Here is a 20,820-nt window from a genome sequence, read left to right on the forward strand (position 1 = left end):
TTTGTTATAAATAGTGAGATTTCTTTTGGTACCAAGTTCAAAACTATGGGCCTACATAGTGCATTATAGTAAGTCGTAGGTGAAATGAAATGGTAGTGCGGAATTGACTAAGTTTTCATTGCTTTGATAAGTAACTTTAATGGGTAATAATAATCTTATTGATTTAATGTAAGCTGTCAAATGTTTTAAACTTAATTGCCTTGGGCTTCTTTTTTTTTTAAACTATGAACATTTAAGATAACAAGCCTTTGCTGTGATAAAGGTAGATTTAGTTCTTTTATAATTTTAATAATTATTTCGGTGTATGGTTTGACCGAGCGGTAACAATCAACAATGAACCTAGAACTGCTAGGTAAAACATGTTTTGTCTTAATTTTAAATGTTATTTAGTTTTTCAGATTGTTTCAATTTTTTAAGTACACTAACCCATTAGGCCCTAAATCTTTTATTCATGCATAAACTCTGAGTTAAAAACAAACTAAACTCGGCAAAATTAAATTACAAATGATCGCAACTGAGAGACTGAGAGTCACTGAGACTGGTCACTCCTCACTACTGAGAACTGAGTAGATCTAGACGTCTGATGTGATGCTGATGACAGGAGTGAGTGACTGATGAGTGATGACACTGCCAGGGTAACAGTTAGCAGTGCCACTTGCACCGGGGCACTCATCCACAACTGAAGACAAGATCAGAAAATCTAGATTCTAAGAAGACTCTAGATTTAGTTAGATCTACACTAGAGTCCTAGAGAAATCTATGATTCTAGATCTGAATCTAGATTTACGTGATGTCACCCTCTTTACTTTAGCTTTGACTTTGATGCAGTGGGACCTAAAGACCTAATCTGTTTAGCACTAATCTGACTAATCAATCAACTTATTGAACTCTGGGAAGATATTTTGAGTCGTCCCTTTGAATCACGGTCAGAACGTCTCTCCGGCCTGGCCTCTATCTATTCAGAAGGGCTGAAAGCTTGTGTTCTCTAAAAGACATTTTATGAGTGTGAAAATATGGGGGGGGGGGGGTTAAGGTGAAAGAAGTTGCGGTAATAGTAGTATAGGTATAATTTAGCAGCATTTATATAGAATGCAGGCTCCCTTGTTAATGTGTTTTATAGGTTGAGCTTGATCTAAATTTAGTATCCTATGCTGCTATTTTGTTGTTTTATTGTCTACTTTTCAGTACTTCATAGTTAGTGAATTCGACACTACCCTCCCTTCCATTTCCCCTCCCCCGCCACAGTGAACGCAGCAGTCCGTGACGACAGTTTACGGACGACAATGAAAAGATCAAGCAGAGCTTCTTATCTCTCCTAAGTTTCAAATAGTTTAAAAGCTAAATTATCTGCCCTTAATTTTCGTTACTTGATCGCCCAGCTCTACGATTGTAAACATTCGGGGTGAACCTTAGCTCACTAGAATGGTGGGGGGTGGTAGCTAAATGCCTAGAGAGCGCGGGAGTAACTTGGTGGTGTCTCGGATGGTCACCATGAAGACAATTATATATATATATATTTTGAATACAATTAATGTGATACAAAATTCATTTTTTCAGAGTCATTTGGTCAAAACTTCCCAGAAGATTTTGATGGCACATTAGATTGTGTAAGCATTGCAATAACATGTGCCTTCAATCGTCAAGGCACATTATTGGCTGTTGGTTGTAACGATGGAAGAATTGTTGTTTGGGATTTTCTTACTAGAGGAATAGCCAAATTTTTAAATGCACATGTCCATCCTGTATGTTCACTGAGGTCAGTTGTTGATTATTATTTGTTTTGATTAGAAATTCTACTAATGAAGCAGACAATGAGGTTGTGATAATTAAACTGATTCACCTGAAAAATATGTTAATCTTCAGCAAATTTTTAAAATGTTGGTATGGAATTGAATACAATAAAGCTATATAAAGTTTATAGAGGGAAATAAATAATTATAATTAACTTTTTATTAGTAGAAGTCTCTGTCTAAAATTATGTGTAGTTAAGAAAAATAATTGTAATTTATAATGTAATTACTTCAGTAATTAATTATCACTTGTAAAAGATGTGATGTTATAGTTGAGAAATAATTGAATGCTTGATGCTACCTACTGCAGCTGGAATAGAAGTGGTAGAAAGCTGTTAAGTGCCGCCACTGACAACACTGTTGCAATATGGGATGTTCTCTCTGGAGAAAATGAAAAAGTCTTCCGTTTCCCATCACCAGTATTAAAAGTCCAGTGGCACCCCAGGAATAGGTATTTTATCAAGTATTATTCACTGTTATATACTTTAGTTGTTAACGACTTCAGTATACATTTATAGATTTATTTTCAAAACTATTTTACCATTTACTTGTATGCTGAATACAGTAGCATTACAAAATTTACTATACATTTGTATACTGAATACAGCACCATTCAAAAAACATTTTTGTTACCTAGGCATTTGTTTACCCCTGACTTAAACTAAAAACAATTTAACAACGGATCATCAAACTACATTATATATGTTTTAATTCCTTTAGCTCCCAGTTTTTGGTTTGTCCATTGAAACATGCTGCAGTGTTGATGACTGTGAAAGGTGAACATAAAATAGTCCCACTTGATGAGGATGTAAGTAAGCTTTACTTGTTGTTCAGCTAAACAATTTAACTAAAGATTCTCCATTGTTAGGTTGTTCATTTTTTCATTAACTATTGTATTCAAACTATAGAAGTTGGAAGAATTTTCTTTTTCAGTTTGATTTAAATATTATAGCATCATTTGACAGAAGAGGGCGCTATATTTATACAGGAAACGCAAAAGGAAGGGTATGTATTTGTTTCATTATTTTGTGAACACTAATTTTCTAGATTTATTTTCTGCTTATGTTATACCTAAATAATCTCATTGACAACTCAATATTTTGTTGGATACTATTGTAAATTATGACCTGAATATATAAAGAATCCGTAGCATTTTATAATAATTATAACATTTATGTATGTTGCAGATCCTTGCATTTAATATTGACAACTTGGAGCTGGCTGCATCATTTCGTGTGACAACTGGTGGTCTCAACACAACAGCAATCAAATCATTAGAGTTTGCCAGGAGAGGAGAGTGAGTACATGTGTAACATATTTTTTCCCACTCTTTATGCCGGCTCAACACTATAAAGCTGGAGGGATCATCATAGTGTGTTGTTTGTTGTGGTTTAACACTATGTTGAGTTGAGATTTTTGTCTTGCAGGTGTTTTCTAGTCAACTCAGCTGACAGGATCATTAGAGTTTATGAGAGCAGAGAGGTTCTCACATGTGGGAAAGATGGGGAACCCGAACCAATGCAGAAACTTCAAGACCTGGTCAACAAGTGAGCTGTTATGTTTGATTTAGAACTAAATTATGAGTTAGGGCTACATTTAAATAACAGTATAAAAAATAACATTTTTTTTTTTATTTTAAAAAAAAAATTAATTTCAATCAGTCTTGAATCAGTGATTTTCTTATAGTGTCTATATCTGTTTATTTATGCCAAGTCATTTGCATAGTTCCATAGTAATGTAAAATATGTACTATGTATAACTTTTTATCTATGTTACTTTTAGAACATTATGGAAGAAATGTTGTTTTTCTGGTGATGGTGAGTATATTGTGGCTGGGTCAGCGCGTCAGCATTCTCTGTACATCTGGGAGAAAGCTGTGGGGAACTTAGTGAAAATTTTACATGGAACAAAAGGAGAACTTTTACTAGATGTTGTGGTAGGTTTTAAATGTTACTCATGTGTTAGTTAGAATTTATTTGAGACTTTGGTAATGCTTCTATTTTTCTTAGGATAAAATTCTTAATCTTTGATTAAATTATGTGTCTCTCTTATTTGAGGTTAGTTATACCTGTCCTGCATGTTCCTGGCAATAATGTCAATTAGTCTCACAATTTTTACTCCTGGCTATATTGAATAATAAACAGTATTTTAAAAATAGTTTATTTTGTTTTCAGTGGCATCCTGTTCGACCCATAATTGCATCAATATCAAGTGGCTTGGTCTCAATTTGGGCACAGAATCAAGTAGTATGTTGAGTTTATATTATTTTAATATCACTAAAGATGCTCATCTGTGATGTTTATAAAACCAGTAATCGGCATTAAGCACACACATAAGCTTTATCTTTCTCCATTGTTTTATGAGAGCAATTGTTTTTGCTCAAAGCCAGTGGTTCTTATACTTTTTCTGAGGTACTGAATCCCATCAGTTTCATATGCGCATTATTAATAGTTTTATTGTCAGCACTGACAAAATCTTGACCTCTGCCAAACCCCTGAGACTGACTCACCATACTCCAAGTTGAGAACCACTGCTGTAGGAAAGCAGTTTTGTTTGGATAAGTGATATTTGCCTGATCATTTATAAGCATTTTGTTTACTCTCTTCTTTATGTGTTTTATTTTTTGTAGGAAAACTGGAGTGCTTTTGCCCCAGATTTCAAAGAATTGGATGAAAATGTTGAGTATGATGAGAGAGAATCAGAGTTTGATTTAGAAGATGAGGATAAAGAGAAGGAAGAGAGCAAAGGTTTGTTGATTTAAAATTGTTTTAAAAAAGGAGTTGAAACAAATATCTTATATAGACTTTAACTAATGTTACTAATCAAATTCACATATTGATTTTATAGGTATTGGGTTATGTTATAATTGTTCTTTGGGTTACTATTGACAGTTATTTTGATCAGAAACTTCTGTTTATGAAGTGCTTTCTTTGTAAACAATTTTATAAGCACACACATTCCTACTTTCTAGCACCAGTTGAAGAGGATGTTGAAGTTGATGTATGGACTGTTGAACCTATCCAGGCTTTTGTCAGCAGGTAAAAACCTTCTGTTTTTAAAGATATTACTTATTCAGGCAAAATTTAAATGTAAATATACAGCTAATTAATGCACACATTTTATATCTGAGGTTGTTTTTCTTAGCGTTATATTGCTTCTTAATATGTATTTCTTTTATCAGTAGCTAGTCTCTGTTTATTCATCCAGTAGCTTATCTCTGTTTATTCATCCAGTAGCTTATCTCTGTTTATTCATCCAGTAGCTTATCTCTGTTTATTCATCCAGTAGCTTATCTCTGTTTATTCATCCAGTAGCTTATCTCTGTTTATTCATCCAGTAGCTTATCTCTGTTTATTCATCCAGTAGCTTGCCTCTGTTTATTCATCATAACATATACCCCTAAATATGTATTTAATTTTGCTGTTACTGGTCCTTACCTTAATGAGTATATCATTAAACAGTTCTGTCCCTTACTGAGTATTCCATTTAATTGTTCACACAGAGCAGTTTTTATTACAAACTTTCATGTTGACAATCAGTTTATTTTTAAAACTATTAATTTATTTTCTTTCATGTCATCGTGAGAATTACCTGTTAATATATGAGTTAAATGTGGATGTAGTATTTTATTATGCTTTAAACTTTGACTCTCTCTACACCTGGATGCTGGCAGTGATGAAGATGAAGAAGACAAAGACGCCCTCCTGTTTTTACCTGTCTCCCCAGATGTTGAGGAACCAGAAGATGGTTGGCAGGCATCATCAGAATCTGTAAGTACACACGGCTCATCTCACGTAGCAATGACGTGAACATTGTGTAGCACACCGCATACAAACATGAACATTGTGTAGCATACAACATACAAACATGAACATTGTGTAGCACACCGCATACAAACATGAACATTGTGTAGCACACGCATACAAACATGAACATTGTATAGCATACAACATCCAAACATGAACATTGTGTAGCACACAACATCAAAACATGAACATTGTGTAGCGCACAACATCCAAACATGAACATTGTGTAGCACACAACATCCAAACATGAACATTGTGTAGCACACAACATCCAAACATGAACATTGTGTAGCACACAACATCCAAACATGAACATTGTGTAGCACACAACATCCAAACATGAACATTGTGTAGCACACAAGATCCAAACATGAACATTGTGTAGTTGACTACATCTTAACATAAAACAGTTACATTAATACCTATATTTAAACATGAACAGATTGTAAAAATTGTGTAGTAGACCTCAACTTAACTTGAAATATACAATGCTCTATAAGATTATGCAATTAAAATGCTGAATTTCATAATATATTGTACAGCTCAACATCTATAGACTTAATTTAATTTTGAAAAGGCTGTGGCATAAAATATAAACCAGTAGACAAATAAATATTCCATTGAGCTGTTCCATAATTACTGAAATATGGAACTTGTTTTGTTTTGTTTTGTTCCCTACCTAATATTTAAGTTGTGTTATGTTGGTTGTAGCATGCATGTTTCTTATAAATATAGCATGCAACATTATTTCTCAATTCTATTGCTTCCCTACTATTTTTGTTTAATATAAATTATTAACAGTTATTTCTTAGTTTTACTAAATACTCTTTACTATTTTAACCTGCCTTAGAATGTGAGTCATATTGTTGTTGAATTGGTTAGCAGTGAAAATAACTCCTTTCATATTTCTACCCTGCCTATAATTTGACGTGTTTTTCAATAGTCTTCTGATGTCTTACAGTTTATTTTTGTCTTTCTAAAATGTTTTTTTAAAATCATCACTGTTACGCTTATTTTGTTTTGCTATATTCTTTGCTCTGGTATGATTGATGTTTTTATTTTGCCTTGACACTTGATTTTATTTTGTTTTTACCCTTCCAATATTCTAAGCAGAAAAGATCAACACAGGGTGTCCTACCCAGAGTGCCGGTAAAACAAGTGTACAGTTACTGTTTTGTTTCACATACTAAAATAGCTGTTTTTGTTGTATATTGTAGGAATGTGATACGTTTTCATGGGTTTTAAAATTAGCATATTTAAAAGAGATGGGGGTCAGATTTGGGGTTTTATCATCTGTTAATAGACTAGTGTTGACAAATATTAACCATATATGGTTCAGGTCAAGGTAAAAACATAAAACCTCAAGAAGTAATCACTACAAGAATGTTTTGAGTTTACATCTATGCCTCAAATGAACCAAACATGTTTTTAAAAAGGTTGTTACCAGATAAATATTTTACCATAGATCAGTGATTTATCATCACCAGTAGCAGAAGAAAATTTGAAGAATGTTTTTTTTTCTTATGTTTTTAGTATATTTAGTAAAAGACTGAAGTCAAAACATGTCTTGTTTACTTCTTTTGGTTTTATGATACTTCAATTGGTTTTAACTCATTAAGATCTATTCAGTACACAATTTTTAAAAATAAAATATCTTCAGTTGAAAATAAAATAAAATAAAGTAAGTGTTAACTAGAGTGGAAACGAAGTATAGTTTTAAAAGCTTGCTTTTCTGCTTCAATGAAATTGTATTGTCTATGCAATGTTTCTATAGACAGTTATCTTTAGATAATACTTAATCAGAATTCTAATTAGGGAGTTAAAATGATATCAAGTATTTTATCTTAGAATTTAAAGCTAAGTTTACTAAATATCTTGCAATAACTGTTGGGATCTTCACTATGCACAGCTCATAACAACTGTCTTGAAAGTTAGTACAGTATAAGGAGTGGTAACTCTGGTTTTTATTTAGAATATTTTTTGTTCTTTTTCACCACACAGCTCTATAAAAAAAAATAGCTGTTGTGTTCTGATGCCAAAATTTGTTTGTGTTGGTATGGCACATTTTCATATTAACTTAAATATTTACCAAACTAATAAAACCTAATTTAAAATTACCAGTTTCTATATTTACAATAGAGAGGAAAAAGTAATGTTACTTGAATTATGGATGTGTATCTATAATAATGATTTATAATATAAAATGCTAGAATTTAACATATATTATTAGAAACATTCAGTGTTAGTTTCCACAAGGAATGTTGGAAACGACATTTTGAGTATCTGACATTAACATTCTAATTACTTAATTTCTACTTAAATGCTTATTTATGTAATTTATGAATTTTGCTTCCAATGAGTTGAGGAAAGCAGCTCAACTTGTTTCATTTATCTTGTTTCATTTTTGTTGTTTTAAATTTTCCATTTATATTATATTTTACCGTTTTTAAAAATGCTTCCTATAAACCTAGTATATTTTATTTTACTAGTTAGTTTTTTTTTTAATATAAAAATTATCATTTCAAATTTCAGATCCTTGGCTTTTTCCTAAATAGCTCAGCTTGTTTTATAATAATTTGTCCCCTACCTCTAATTAAAAATCTAAGTAATACATAATCTATATTTATGTAAAATGGTGTATGAATTCTTTTATTTTCTAATTTAAGTTTTTAAATTACTTCATTAAGTAAACACCTACACATTTGTTCCCTTTTTTTACCCTTGCACATTTGCACATCAACCCACACATACTAGCAGAAACATTTTGCTGTTGGCATTGCCACCTGTAAAAGTTGTGTTTTTCCTAAAATATTTAACATATATTTGTGTATATACAAGTGAATAAATAAGAAAAAAACTTACAGAAAATAAAGATTTAAGAATGTTTGGAAAAACATCATTGATTACATATCTGATGCTAATTTTTTTTTTAAATTTACTTTGTATTCCGCAGACAGAAGAACATGTCAGTACAAATGAAAAGAAAAAAGGGCAGGGAATTGACACCACCCCCACAGGTTAGTTTAAATACAACAGGTCTTTTTTTTTGTTAATGGGTTAATTTTTTTTTAATGGTTTAATTTGGCGCATTGGGTTAATTTGTTGTAATAATTTAATTTGTTGTAATGGGTTAATTTGTTGCATTGTGTGAATGTGTTGTGATAATTTAATTTGTTGTATTGTGTGAATGTGTTTTAATAATTTAATTTGTTGTATTGTGTGAATGTGTTTTAATAATTTAATTTGTTGTGAATGTGTTGTAGGTCCAGAGAAGAGAACGCGGCAGGGCCATGATTCAAGTGAGAAGCGTAGAGGTGGGTCAGACAGCAGTGCTCCTCCAGCCAAGAAAAAGAAGACAAAAACTTTGGATATTGACTTGCCAGATGCTCCACGAGATGGTTTGTTTTTGCCTTTAAAAATGTTTATGTTTAATCATTCACTTGTATCAATAACAAGACTTAAAGTTTTCATCTAGTATTATAATTTTCTGCCATGCATGTTATTGAGGACTGGTTACTTCACATTCTATAATTACTGTTGGCACTTATGTCTAAGAGGTTATTTGTAAAGTATATTCTAGTAGCACAAATCATGTCATATATTTATTTTCTTTAACATCATTTCAGAAATACATCCACTCCTCAATGTGAAGAAACCTCAAGAGAAAGCTCAGTCTAAAAAATCAAGACCCCAAAAATCAAAATCATCAAAGCCAGAAAATTCACGGCACAAAGATCGCAGCTCTAGGGTAGATGATGGGGCCAATGAAAATGCAGGTAATTAACAAACAAAATTTCAAATAGATCTAGTAGCTCAGTTCAGATTCACTTTTTAGGTCCATTTCTTTGACAAATTTTTAGTCACAATAATTATTACAAAAAAATTTCTCATGATGAATATTTTACTAATGATAAGAATAACTTGCTTTTGGGCTTTGGTCACCTACCAAGTAGCCATAATTATTTTGTAAATCCCCTTTTAAGAAACAACTAGATAAAACAGCTACTTTCCTCAAAAAATAAGTCTCACATAGCTATCATAAGTAGTGAAAAATAACTGCATTTTTAACACGCTTATTTTAAACTTATCTCATCCATGTTTTTTATCTCCAGGCTCCTTGTACTAACTATTCAGCCTGTATAATTTAATTGCAGTGTGAAAAGTTTTGTGAGATCCAGTGCAGCAGATGAGTGTACATGCCAAATTGGTTTGGTGATTTCTGTGGATGATTAGCTACAAATGTTTATTTCTATACAAATTTACTTTTTTTTTTATGTTCTTGATATTACAAGAATTTTGAATTCTTTTAATGTAAATTTCAAATCTTTATTGTGTACATAAAATAATAATGCATGTCTTGTCACATGAAATCATATCATATGCAAGACCTCATGATTAAGAAAACATATGAGGTATTCCACCATTTGTTGTATTAATTATATGATTAATAAATTAAAATATGGTTACATTGTATCGTTTGTTAGATACAGTTCCAACCTACTTTTTCCTAGTGCTCCAGATGTAAAGTTTGATTGGCTTTTTGTATCTTTATTTTGAATGGATGAAAGCAGTTTGTGAAAACAGTTACAAGTACAACTGAATAGTTCAAATCTTTAAAATACAGTTATTCTGAACATTAGATTAAGATATATTTAGATTAAAAAACATTCTAGTTTACCAATTTAAATATTACAGTGACTTAATGTTATTTGAAAATTGTATTTTCTGTAAATTGTAAAAATTTACTGTAAACTGTGTTATTATTAACATTAAATTTTTTTAGTATTTGTAAATCCAAGTAAATTTTGCCTCCTACTTTATTTAATTGTGATTAAAATGGCCCATCTTAGCTAAGATAGACAACAAGACTATCACAGAATGAATATTTGCCTAAAAACAACTTGGTAGCAAAAAGTGTTTAATTAATGGTTCCACAACAAGTCTCTCTACATTCATAAATAATGATGAAAATTAATCACATAGTCTTGAAATGCTACAAACACAATCATAAATCCTATCAAGAAATAGAGAAACACACAACAAACATTCCATCCAAAGATTACAACAAAATAAATAGTACAAAAACTCCTAAACACAATTGACTGAAAAAAAATCATGAAAGTTTTCAATTATTATCTTTAACCTTGTATCTTGTTCCTATAATATCTGATTAGAATCTGCATTGATCTCAATGATCCTCACAAAACATGCCTCAGAAATGCTGTTGTTTTTCTCTTTACATTTACACACTGAAGTGAAATCTAATTTGATCAGTAGTAAGAGTTTGAGCCTTGTGATGGGATACTCAGGTACATCTGCAGTGAGATCAGAGCAACAATGGATGTAAACCCAGCCTTGGCTAACAGCAACATCCAGGATCCCAGGCCAACAGCTTGCATGAGAATTCTGAAGTGGAAATTTTGAAACATTATCAACAAGGCTAAGCAGGTTAAGAAAAATAACTATTGTGAACAAACAAAAATAGTTTAAATATTCTCTAAATGAGAGAAGGGTATGAAGTTTTAAATCATCCAAATAATAGAAATTTTAATCTCTATTTATTACAGTGTTACACTTTTTACAAATATTAAAAAATGACAGAATATTCATCTGTTAATCAACTTCTTCCAAAATAATCTGGCAACTATTCTGCTAATCCATTCTTCTCTATTTAATAAATCAGAACATATCTGAGAGATGGTACCATTCTCTTTTCCTTGAAAGAAATATTAAAATATATGCAAAGGATGAGAGTGCAGCCTCTACTGAGTAGCTTATGACCACAAGACCAGTCTTAATTCTAAAATAATGTCCAAAGGGGTTGTTTGAAGTTGATTCTACTACTCAAGGTGATTTTCTAGAGATTAATGCAATGTTTGATTGATACAATTTCTTCTGAGTGTTATCACTAAATGAAATTATTATTTTAAATTCATGGTCAATTACCACCCAACCCACCAATTTTTCAAGCAGGACATTTGTTTAGGCAGAAGTTTATTATTTCCTTATTCTTTGACAGGCTGTTCACGAATTTAAAAAAAAAAATAACAGACTTAAATCTCTAAACAAGTGAGGGGCCAGTTTTACAGTTAATCTTGAACTCAACAAAGGTGAGAGAAAATGTTGAACCTACTCAACAATAAGAGGCCTGTAGCATGCCAACCCTAAGAGTGTCACAACCACAGGCAGGGAAGATTTCTGTAAGTCGCTGCGGCTATACATCCAGACTAGCATTGCAACACTTATGTGATGGATCTGAAGGGGGAAAAAATATTTTTTTGAAATGGAAATCTAGAAGAAAAAATAAATACATTTTTCTATGAATATGCTAGTACAGTATTGATTCATCAGAAATCTTACATTAAAAGCCAACATGAAAGTCAAAATGAATGATTAAGTCATATGCAATTTTTATCTATCTGTACAAATCTCAATTTTGTGTATTATTCATTATACTAGTAAGACTAGACATAACTTAACATCAACTTTGACAAATGAATTATTTAAACAATAAGAAAAAACACTATCAAGGCTGTTATACTGACCAGACTGATGTTGGAGTCAAAGCTCATCTGGATGTATTTCCAATCAAACTCCACTCCTCTAGCCCCCATCCATAGTGGTAAAAATCTAAAGAAAAATATTATCAAAGACTTAGCATTACACAATGGATGTTATAGTCAAGGGGCTGGTGCATAATTGCTAACCAAAAAGCCATAAGATTAGTTCCCAGCTCAGATTTAAGGATGCCCCTGACTTGATGTGTCTGTTTCTGGCTAGAGGCAACTCAACTTATGTACCAAGCAGATTTTTAACATTTAAGAATATAATAAAATTAGTTCAAAAATGAGTGGCAATAAACAGTTTCATTACAAATTTAAAAATGTAAATAATCTTATGACATAAAACAAACATTTTTAAACAAGCATTTTAAACAAACAAAAATGAAAAAAAAAATAATTCAAAAATTATCAGACAAAAAGCAACAACATACCTGGTGACAATGAGCTCAGCTGTAGCCCACCCCATTCCAGCAATCATAAATTTCAGCTGACCTTTCCCTGCAAACTTTGACATGACAATATGCAGCCCAACAAGATCTGCAATGTCTACTGTGGATTTGAGAAACTCCTGAAAATAAAGATTACATCATTGAAAGAAAACCTGGGTTTAATTAAACATATATACTATATACACTCATTTATGCTTCAATAGATTATCTTTGGGGGGGAGGGGGGGAAGGGAGGAACACTAGGGCTTTTTTTTTAAAGCCACTACAACAAATTAGTGAATTTTTATTAACCTTTTTGCTTACCATATGTTGAAAATGAAAAATTTATTAAAACACAATTAATTTTACACTTTAAAGAATGGAACAGATTTTTGAAAGTCTCAAGTGTTTAGATAGCTTTTTTAATAAAAACATACAAAAAATGGAATGTACTTACCCCAGTGATATCAAGCCCACCAGAGGCTGTCTCTGTTGCTGGGAAGAAAGTTGCAAGTAGCAGCATCTTGCACAACTGTGTGAAGAGATATGCACCTCCTGCTTGAACACATTTCCAGAAAGCACTGTATTCAGCTCTAGATTAAAAGGGATGCAATAATACAGTCATAAATACAATACAATTTGTATTTTCGTTAAGCCAAATAATAATGAAATTATAATACTAAATCAGAATTAACAACAGTTGAACAAGTCTTCTACAGAAAAGAGGGAAAGTAATATAATTACAGCAGAGCTGTATTTATTTAAGTATAACTCTTATGCCATAGTATTGATTCAACAAAACATATGAAGGAAGTTCTATATGAAATCTATCCTGCAGCCATTGTTTTTTGTATTCTTTGTCAACTTGTTACAATTACATCACAAAGAGCTAGGTTTAAATGGCCCTTTTCATTTTTAAAGTAAATGTAACCATCTATTATCTATATTCTATTTGTCAATTTGGTAATATTTATATTTCTATCCATAATAATCAAGAATCACAGTAAGGTTATTTTCATCATCTTTGTAAAAAAAAAAAATACGACTCTAATCATACAACCTAAATAAAAACTTGATTTACTCTAACATTTTGGCTAATTTAAATATTACACTAGAATTTGACTATTAAAAAATGTATTGTTGTCGCTTTGATCAACAGCTTTGAAAACAGTCTTGGGAAGGGAATGTGGCACATCACAATAATATTCATAATGCATTTTATGCCTTTAGTATTAGGAAAATATTTTTATTTTTGTACAAGAAAAGCATTCAATGTTTTACAGTTTTAGAAGACAAAAATGCTTAATTTCAATAACCAACATTAATAAAAACAACTGTTAGTGTCAATAATGACATAAGTGTTAACAAATATTTTTGACTTATTTACAACTTTTTGTATGCATTAAAACCAGGGCATGAGACTGGCTTTTTTGTATGGGCTACAACTTTTCCTACACTTTTGAGCTCCTTCTTTTTTGCAACAAGTATAAGATTATAAAAATAGCAGGTTATTAAGAGGATTATGTAAGATCTTTTTGTAAAAACAAAAAATAAAGATTACTTTTACCTAAGCTTATCAAAGTAATTTGGTCAAGATAGTATCTGGTGATTTTATATTGAGACTGAATATAGGCAGGCAGCTTTGATAACAAAAGCTGGCAAAAACCAAAATAATAAAATTATTAATTTAGTTTAATCCTTCCAGCACTTAATGTAAACAAAAATGACTACCATTTTAATAGGCTAACACCACTAACAGCAAGAAATAAATATAATTATAAGCAATAGGCCTATATAATTGACAAGCCAATCATCCTACCATTTTGATTAAGGCCTACATTAAAAAAAAGACTTAAATAGAAAAACATTTTTTTACTAGTCTACTTCTATAGGCCTACTTTATTATCAACAATTATCTAAATAGTGCATATTCTGATTAATGCAGATATTGTGACTCCATATACAAAATTACTAGACTAAATGTAAATGTTATAAATCAAAGTTAGACATCATTGTCTAGTGGAGAACTAGCCAGCCAATTCTCCATGTTACAAGTTCTGAACCATATTATGCACATAGTCTTTGTTTTTTTTTTGTTCTCAAAACAATAGGCCTAATAAAAACAATCTCAATTAAATGGAAAGCAGCTGGAAATGGTAGAGGAGGTAGCTTTAAAAAAAGAGGGTGAAATAAAAAGATCAGTAAATACATTAGGCCTATACCTATGCATGCCTCTCTCAACCTTAAAATTAAACTAACCCAACCTGTATCATATTTTTGTAATAAAAAATATTAGGCCTACTAAAAAATATTTAATACTAATACTATGAAACTTTAACCCCTGACAACCAGCCCAAAGCGCAACTGATCTCCCATAAGGTAAAGATAGTTTTGTCAGAAAAATAAGGCTAAAAAAAACTTAAAGAAAAGTGGAAGGGTAATTTGATCCCATTGACCATTGTGAAGCTAGCTATTATTAAGGCCATTGAATTTTACAGACTAGTAAGTAGTAAGTAATTCTTTTGTACAGTAAGTACTACTAACTAAGTAGTCACTTCTTTTGTATTAAATACATTCTTGATTAGACAAAAACTACGCCCGGTGCTAGACACTGTAGACAGAAAATCTAGTTTGAAAGTTCAAGCTGGTTTAAGCAAGGTAAGGTAGAAAGAGACGCAGAAGTAGATGTAGACTGGTAGAGTAGAGTGGGGTCTGGAAGGGTGATCATCAGCAGCCATATCACATTTTATAACTTTACGAGCCGACCCGCGGCATATCATACGCTGCTATTTAGTTGTTTTATTTTACTACTTAGCAGTAATTCATAATTTGTGAATTTCACAGCAGCAATGCTGCCACTGAAAATATTTGCTTTAAAACACTATTAGTAGGTCGTTAAGGACGATAACCCCTCCCTTTCCCCAACCCTACCCCCTTCCCCCCTGTGAAAGCAGCCTTCTCTTAGTTACCTCCCAAAAGTTTAAAATAGTTTCAAGCTAAATTATTTGCCCCTAATAGCCGTCACTAAACCTGGCTCTACGATTGGAAACTTTTAGCGTGAACCACAGCTAACCAGACCATTTGGGGGTGGGGGGGGGGGGGGGGGTAGGGATATGCTTAGAGAGGAAGAGAGGGGGCTGCTTACATCTTGGTGTTTTCTAGGGTATCCAAGAAGAGAATTATATATAATATAGATAGATAATATATTCATTAGTCAGGCAACATTCTGACATTTATCGTCATTTAACAAAATAAAATAAAATTATTAATATTAAATTAAAATTAGTAAATTAGCGGTTTATGACGTCGTATGAACTTGGTAACTTGTGAAAAGTTAAATGTGAATCACTAACAACAAAAACTATTGAAGTTAAAACAATGCTTACAGCCCAGAACATTTGTAGACAATGACATAAGGCACATAAGCGAGAGCGACGCAATTCCCAAAATGAAAAAATGTCATTTTAAACGCTGAGTCAGTTTTATTATTTCATTAAAATACTGATTCTTAATCTACAACTAGGCCTACAACTGTTCTTAGCCTAACCGGATATCAAATCAAGGTTTGTAATTGCTAATCTCGGAGAAAAAGAAAACGTAAATCAAGATCAACTAAACCTAACTTAAAACACATTTTCGGGTTTTATATATTAATATATCACTTAGAAATAAACTCTTATTATTTAAATTGAAAATGCCTAATTTAAAAATACAGTTATAGAAAAGTGTTTTTATATGGCAACATTTTATGCGAAACTATTTCATAGCAACGTATGAAGCATTTGGTTGACAACAAGCGTTATCAATGGTGTTTTCGCTTTCTCTTACCCTTTAAAAGTAGATAGTATATATCGAAATTCATAAAGGATGAGCATAAATTTTCATGCCAATCAAGTAAGCATATAAAATCTTAGTTAAGTTGATAAAGTCTATAACACTAATTTATAATATGACAGTCGTTGAAAATGTAATTTAAAATTTTGAAAAAAATGACCTAGTGAAGTCACTTCAGGGTAAAACTCCATTTTAGCGTATTTTATTTTACCTCCAGTTGAGCGTATTTTATTATAACAACAGAAACAACCGAAACACACCAAAACACGATTCATTTATTTGTATTGAATGTATTGACTATTGTATTTTTGTTTTAACAAATTAATAAAAATGAATAAAAAAACAAAGAGACTGACTTTGTTTTAGATTTTGATAATTTAGTTTGTTAAAACTTGAGGAAAATCCAAACTTAGAATATTGAATGTGCAATGTTAGTGTGTCAGAATTTTCATGGCAATGGGTAAACGTAACTCACAATTGCAAGGCGGTTAAGTTTGTATTGTTACAAGTATCTCCCAGGCATGATACTATAAATAAACATTAATGAACTTACAATGACCCCAAAACTGAGGCCCACACAATTTCAAATAGCAATAGCCCGAGCTATGACGTATGCTGATAATTCAATGTCAATGTGAACTCACGGTGAACCCGCGACCGTGTAAGGATTTTTCTCCCGCTGACGATTACACGAGATTCGATATTTAATTGGAACAGTTCTAATGCTTTTTATGTGTTTTTTTTTACCTTTTGTAATTAAAAATCACATTCATTAAAAAAAATAAGTAGATCTAGTGTTTTACTGATGTTTTTGTGTGTTTCGGTTGTGTTTATAATAAAATACGCTCAACTGGAGGTGAACGTGAAGCGGGGAATAAAATACGCTAAAATGGAGTTTTACCTCACTTCCGTGTCCTACTCCTAGAACTAGCGAACTTTACTTAACCGCTTCATTTTTAGACTAATAATTTTATAAATAACTTATCATAGTATTGAAAAAAATAAGTTAATTTAAGTTTCTCTACTAATCTTTTAGATCTAGTATCGTTACATACATTCTTCATTCTTACACTTATTACTAAGAGTAAGTTATTACTAATATTAGCTTAGTAATTATTAGTATTAGTAACCACTCAAGAATCTTAAAATCTTTATTAATACTATTAGTCAATATTTACTCATTTAGGCCTAATCTTGAAGATTTCCCATGGCATTGAGTACAGCTTTGCATAACTTAATTGTCTCCTAGAGATTAAGCTAGACTGAGAGTGTAGTGAATTTGTTAGGAATGAGTGAACTGTGCTTAGTAGAAAAACTCGTATCTTAATAAATAGTTGTTAATATAGCATACAAGTTGGATACAAATAGGCCAAGCTAGATCTTTAATTAGAATATCTTATTATGGAAATCTACTTTAATTAGGTGTATTTGATGACATTTTCATGTTACTTGCATGTTTGAAGTATTATTGTTTAAGAAAAATTATTGATGGTTTATATAATTTGTATTATTATAAAGGGAATTGTCTGTGGTTTCAGATGATAAGTTTATTAGAATTTTAGGAGATCGCGTTAAGTTTTTTATATAGAATTATTTGGTGTAGGTTAGCCTTAGAGGGGATGGAGAAATGATGGCCCTAGCCAGTAATTTATGCAGCACACGTGTTGTCGCTTTAGTCTTCTTAGATACACGCTACACAGACAATTCCCGGTCAAGAAAGATACTTTTTGCATAGTCAGAATAAAGATTTACAGAAGATGATTATTTTTGATCGTCTGTGACTGAGAGTGAGAGCAAGAAACAGAAGAGAAGAAAAACTTTACATTTTGTGTCAGCAAACACGTTACAATTTCAATAAAGACTAAAATAATTAAAATAAATATTTTAAATTTTTTGTTTTTAAATGTCTTAGATCTGTAATCTTCAGAAACTGGAAGTAAAAGATGAGCTAAAGCAAACATTTCATTAAATATGAAATAAAAATATCTAACTACTATATAACCATGTAATTATATGAATTAATATTACTATGTTTATGTCTCTACATCTACAGTATGAACAAGCATTTACTTCCCATCGAATACAGAACTGGGAAGTCCCTCAAATTCCAGAGGGAAAGGTAACTAATAAATACTTTTTTAAATAGTGCAGAGTAATTAAATTGATTAGATCTATATGTAAAATATTATGCACCAACAAACAAAGCAGTTATATTTTTTGTAATACTCAAAAACTAAAACATTAAGTTAACTTACCACAAAATTCCTTATGATGCATAAATACTCACATGCAACATTAACCCTTATAGTTAATTCAGTATATTATGCCATTTATGGGATTTACCATTCGCATCAAAGACTGTGACCACAAAATAGGACATGGTTAGAAAATAGATATTTTACTACTTTTGGTTTATTAAAAAATAAATTTGCAGCATCCAAAAGCCAACACAGGCTTTACCCGAGTCATAGCAAATGACCGTGGACACTTACTCACTAATATTGCTAAGGAAAGAAAGTCTCCATGGGGAACCTTTGTTGGCACCTGGGACATGCCACACAAAATTCCAGGTAATGAAGATTAAATTTCAATTTTAGTTTACTCTTAGAATGTTAAGACTTTTAATTGTTTCAGCAACATAAGTAACTTAAGCAAGTCTTTTTATATAGAAGTGTTTGCTATTCGTCTAAATTTCTATTTTAGGTAACAGAATTACTGTTCCAACTGCAAGAACAGATGAAGCTTTGCTTAAGGGACAAAAACTGAAGGAAACTGGTGATGAAGTTCTAAGTGGAGCTCTTAAACCATGCCATGTAAATATTTATTTATAAAAAAACAGTCAATTTAAAACATTACTGCGTGTTATCCATTTTTAAAATCCATTTCACAACACTACACATATTGAAATTGTAACTGATTCAATTTAAATTGCTATTTCTTTGTTTTATCCCCAAAAAAAAATGCACCCAAATTGAAAACCATTGAAATTAGCTTGTTGAAAAAGTGTATGCTTGCAGTGTATAAATACTCAACTCATTTAATCAACCTTCTTTTAACAGACAGTGGAGCCCCTCCCAGTGAAGCTGGATGCACCAGAAGATCAGAGACCTGCAGGCATCACCTGTGTACCTGCTAGTGGAGCCAGGGGCAGTCCTACCTGTGTTGAGCCGTGCTCTCATGTGGAGAGAACTCATTACGATGATAATCAGCCCAGGGCTATTTCAAGGAAAGAAAGCAGAGAAACTCTCAAATGGCCAAGGGTAAGTTTTCTGTTCTTCTGTTTGCTCTAACAATAGATAACTTAATTGACCTCAAGTACATCATGACAGTGGCTGGTAGCAAAGGTGTTCTCAGAGCTAATGGTAGCAGCACTCAAAACCAACATTACTGGGTGTCCAAATCTTTATTTTAAAAAGGTGTATAATATAATAATACTATAATTACTATAATCTATTTAACATGTCAGGTTGTATATCTAGACAATTATACATCTAGCTTTGTTTCATTAAAAGTACATGTTTAAGATATTAAACAAAAAGTTTATAAAACAGATTTTCTTCTACTGAACTAAACCCTGCAGTTACATGCGCTATTTTATAGTTCAGAGTTCTTAAGTGTATGTTGTTAATTATTTTTAAAATTTGCAGGCAAGAAGTCCACAATGTAAATCACCAGCAGCCTTGACCTCTTATGACATCAACCAAATGCATGTAGATGATGTGAATGTTGTCCGTCAACAGAGAGACTACTGTTGAAACAGGCCAAGGGAAGTAAATGTGCCATTACTGAATCGATGGATTGTGATGGAATAATTTACAAACTAAAATAAACTTTTGTAATGAGTACATGCAGCCTAACAACATCAAAAAAACTTTTTTTTTTAAAACTTACAAATGTTGAGATTTATTTTTTACTATTTGTAAAAAAAGTTTGATCAGTATTAGGCATTTTATTATATCAATGTAAAAGAATAGGGAAAAAAACCTGGTAAGCTTGATTTTTAAAAATTGTTAGCTATGTTAGGGTTGGATATTTTTTTAACACATTTTTAAAGAAAAAACAACTATGGATTTATCTTATACATTTTCATAAATTTTACTACAAAGTGAAGTAGTAAGAATAAAGGGTTAGCATTTGTACTTTTAAAATTATATTTTTTTAATATACTTTTTAAAAAAAAAACTGAATAAAGTAAATGTAAATAGTCACATACTATTTTTGTTTTGATCTCTTAGTTCACTTGTGCAATAAAATACAAATAATGTAATTGACAAAAAGTGAGACGGACTGATGTATTTTCTTGTTTTTATCTATTAATAATGGGCTATTTTTGGAACTTAATAATAGCCAGTCACATAGTATTTGGTCTTGCAATTACTAGTATTAGTACAAAGTTAAT

At 31.4% G+C, this 20,820-nt stretch overlaps 3 protein-coding genes across 8 annotated transcripts; 2 read left to right on the plus strand and 1 right to left on the minus strand.

The window, feature by feature from the left end:
• Positions 1 to 304: 304 nt before the first annotated feature.
• On the plus strand, positions 305 to 10,367 carry LOC131938062 (retinoblastoma-binding protein 5 homolog). 6 transcript variants are annotated; one of them, XM_059295944.1, is made up of 18 exons: positions 305 to 352; positions 1,558 to 1,756; positions 2,101 to 2,241; positions 2,511 to 2,598; positions 2,724 to 2,795; positions 2,978 to 3,087; positions 3,218 to 3,337; positions 3,573 to 3,726; positions 3,965 to 4,036; positions 4,420 to 4,537; positions 4,762 to 4,828; positions 5,464 to 5,560; positions 6,707 to 6,745; positions 7,506 to 7,526; positions 8,550 to 8,613; positions 8,860 to 8,994; positions 9,223 to 9,372; positions 9,709 to 10,367. In XM_059295944.1, the coding sequence occupies exons 1-18, from the start codon at positions 334 to 336 to the stop codon at positions 9,720 to 9,722; spliced, it is 1,680 nt and encodes a 559-aa protein (XP_059151927.1). In that variant the 5' UTR covers positions 305 to 333; the 3' UTR covers positions 9,723 to 10,367. The 6 variants fall into 6 exon arrangements, with proteins under 6 accessions (XP_059151927.1, XP_059151929.1, XP_059151928.1 ...); XM_059295946.1 differs by having other exon boundaries at positions 9,751 to 10,367; XM_059295945.1 differs by having other exon boundaries at positions 6,710 to 6,745.
• A 130-nt stretch (positions 10,368 to 10,497) lies between these two features.
• Positions 10,498 to 16,154, minus strand: LOC131938063 (BOS complex subunit TMEM147). Its single transcript, XM_059295951.1, has 6 exons — positions 15,974 to 16,154; positions 13,045 to 13,180; positions 12,591 to 12,727; positions 12,142 to 12,226; positions 11,730 to 11,851; positions 10,498 to 11,002 (listed from the first exon to the last, which is right to left on the minus strand). Exons 1-6 carry the CDS (start codon positions 16,048 to 16,050, stop codon positions 10,867 to 10,869), a joined length of 693 nt encoding a protein of 230 aa, XP_059151934.1. The 5' UTR covers positions 16,051 to 16,154; the 3' UTR covers positions 10,498 to 10,866.
• A 191-nt stretch (positions 16,155 to 16,345) lies between these two features.
• Positions 16,346 to 20,688, plus strand: LOC131938060 (protein Flattop-like). Its single transcript, XM_059295942.1, has 6 exons — positions 16,346 to 16,481; positions 18,475 to 18,540; positions 18,856 to 18,991; positions 19,125 to 19,234; positions 19,481 to 19,681; positions 20,069 to 20,688. Exons 1-6 carry the CDS (start codon positions 16,455 to 16,457, stop codon positions 20,174 to 20,176), a joined length of 648 nt encoding a protein of 215 aa, XP_059151925.1. The 5' UTR covers positions 16,346 to 16,454; the 3' UTR covers positions 20,177 to 20,688.
• The last annotated feature ends 132 nt before the right edge of the window (positions 20,689 to 20,820 follow it).

This window comes from Physella acuta, unplaced genomic scaffold (assembly GCF_028476545.2).
Source record: "Physella acuta isolate Inbredline_101_S28 unplaced genomic scaffold, ASM2847654v3 ptg000231l, whole genome shotgun sequence".
In the NCBI taxonomy this organism is placed as follows: Eukaryota; Metazoa; Mollusca; class Gastropoda; family Physidae; genus Physella; species Physella acuta.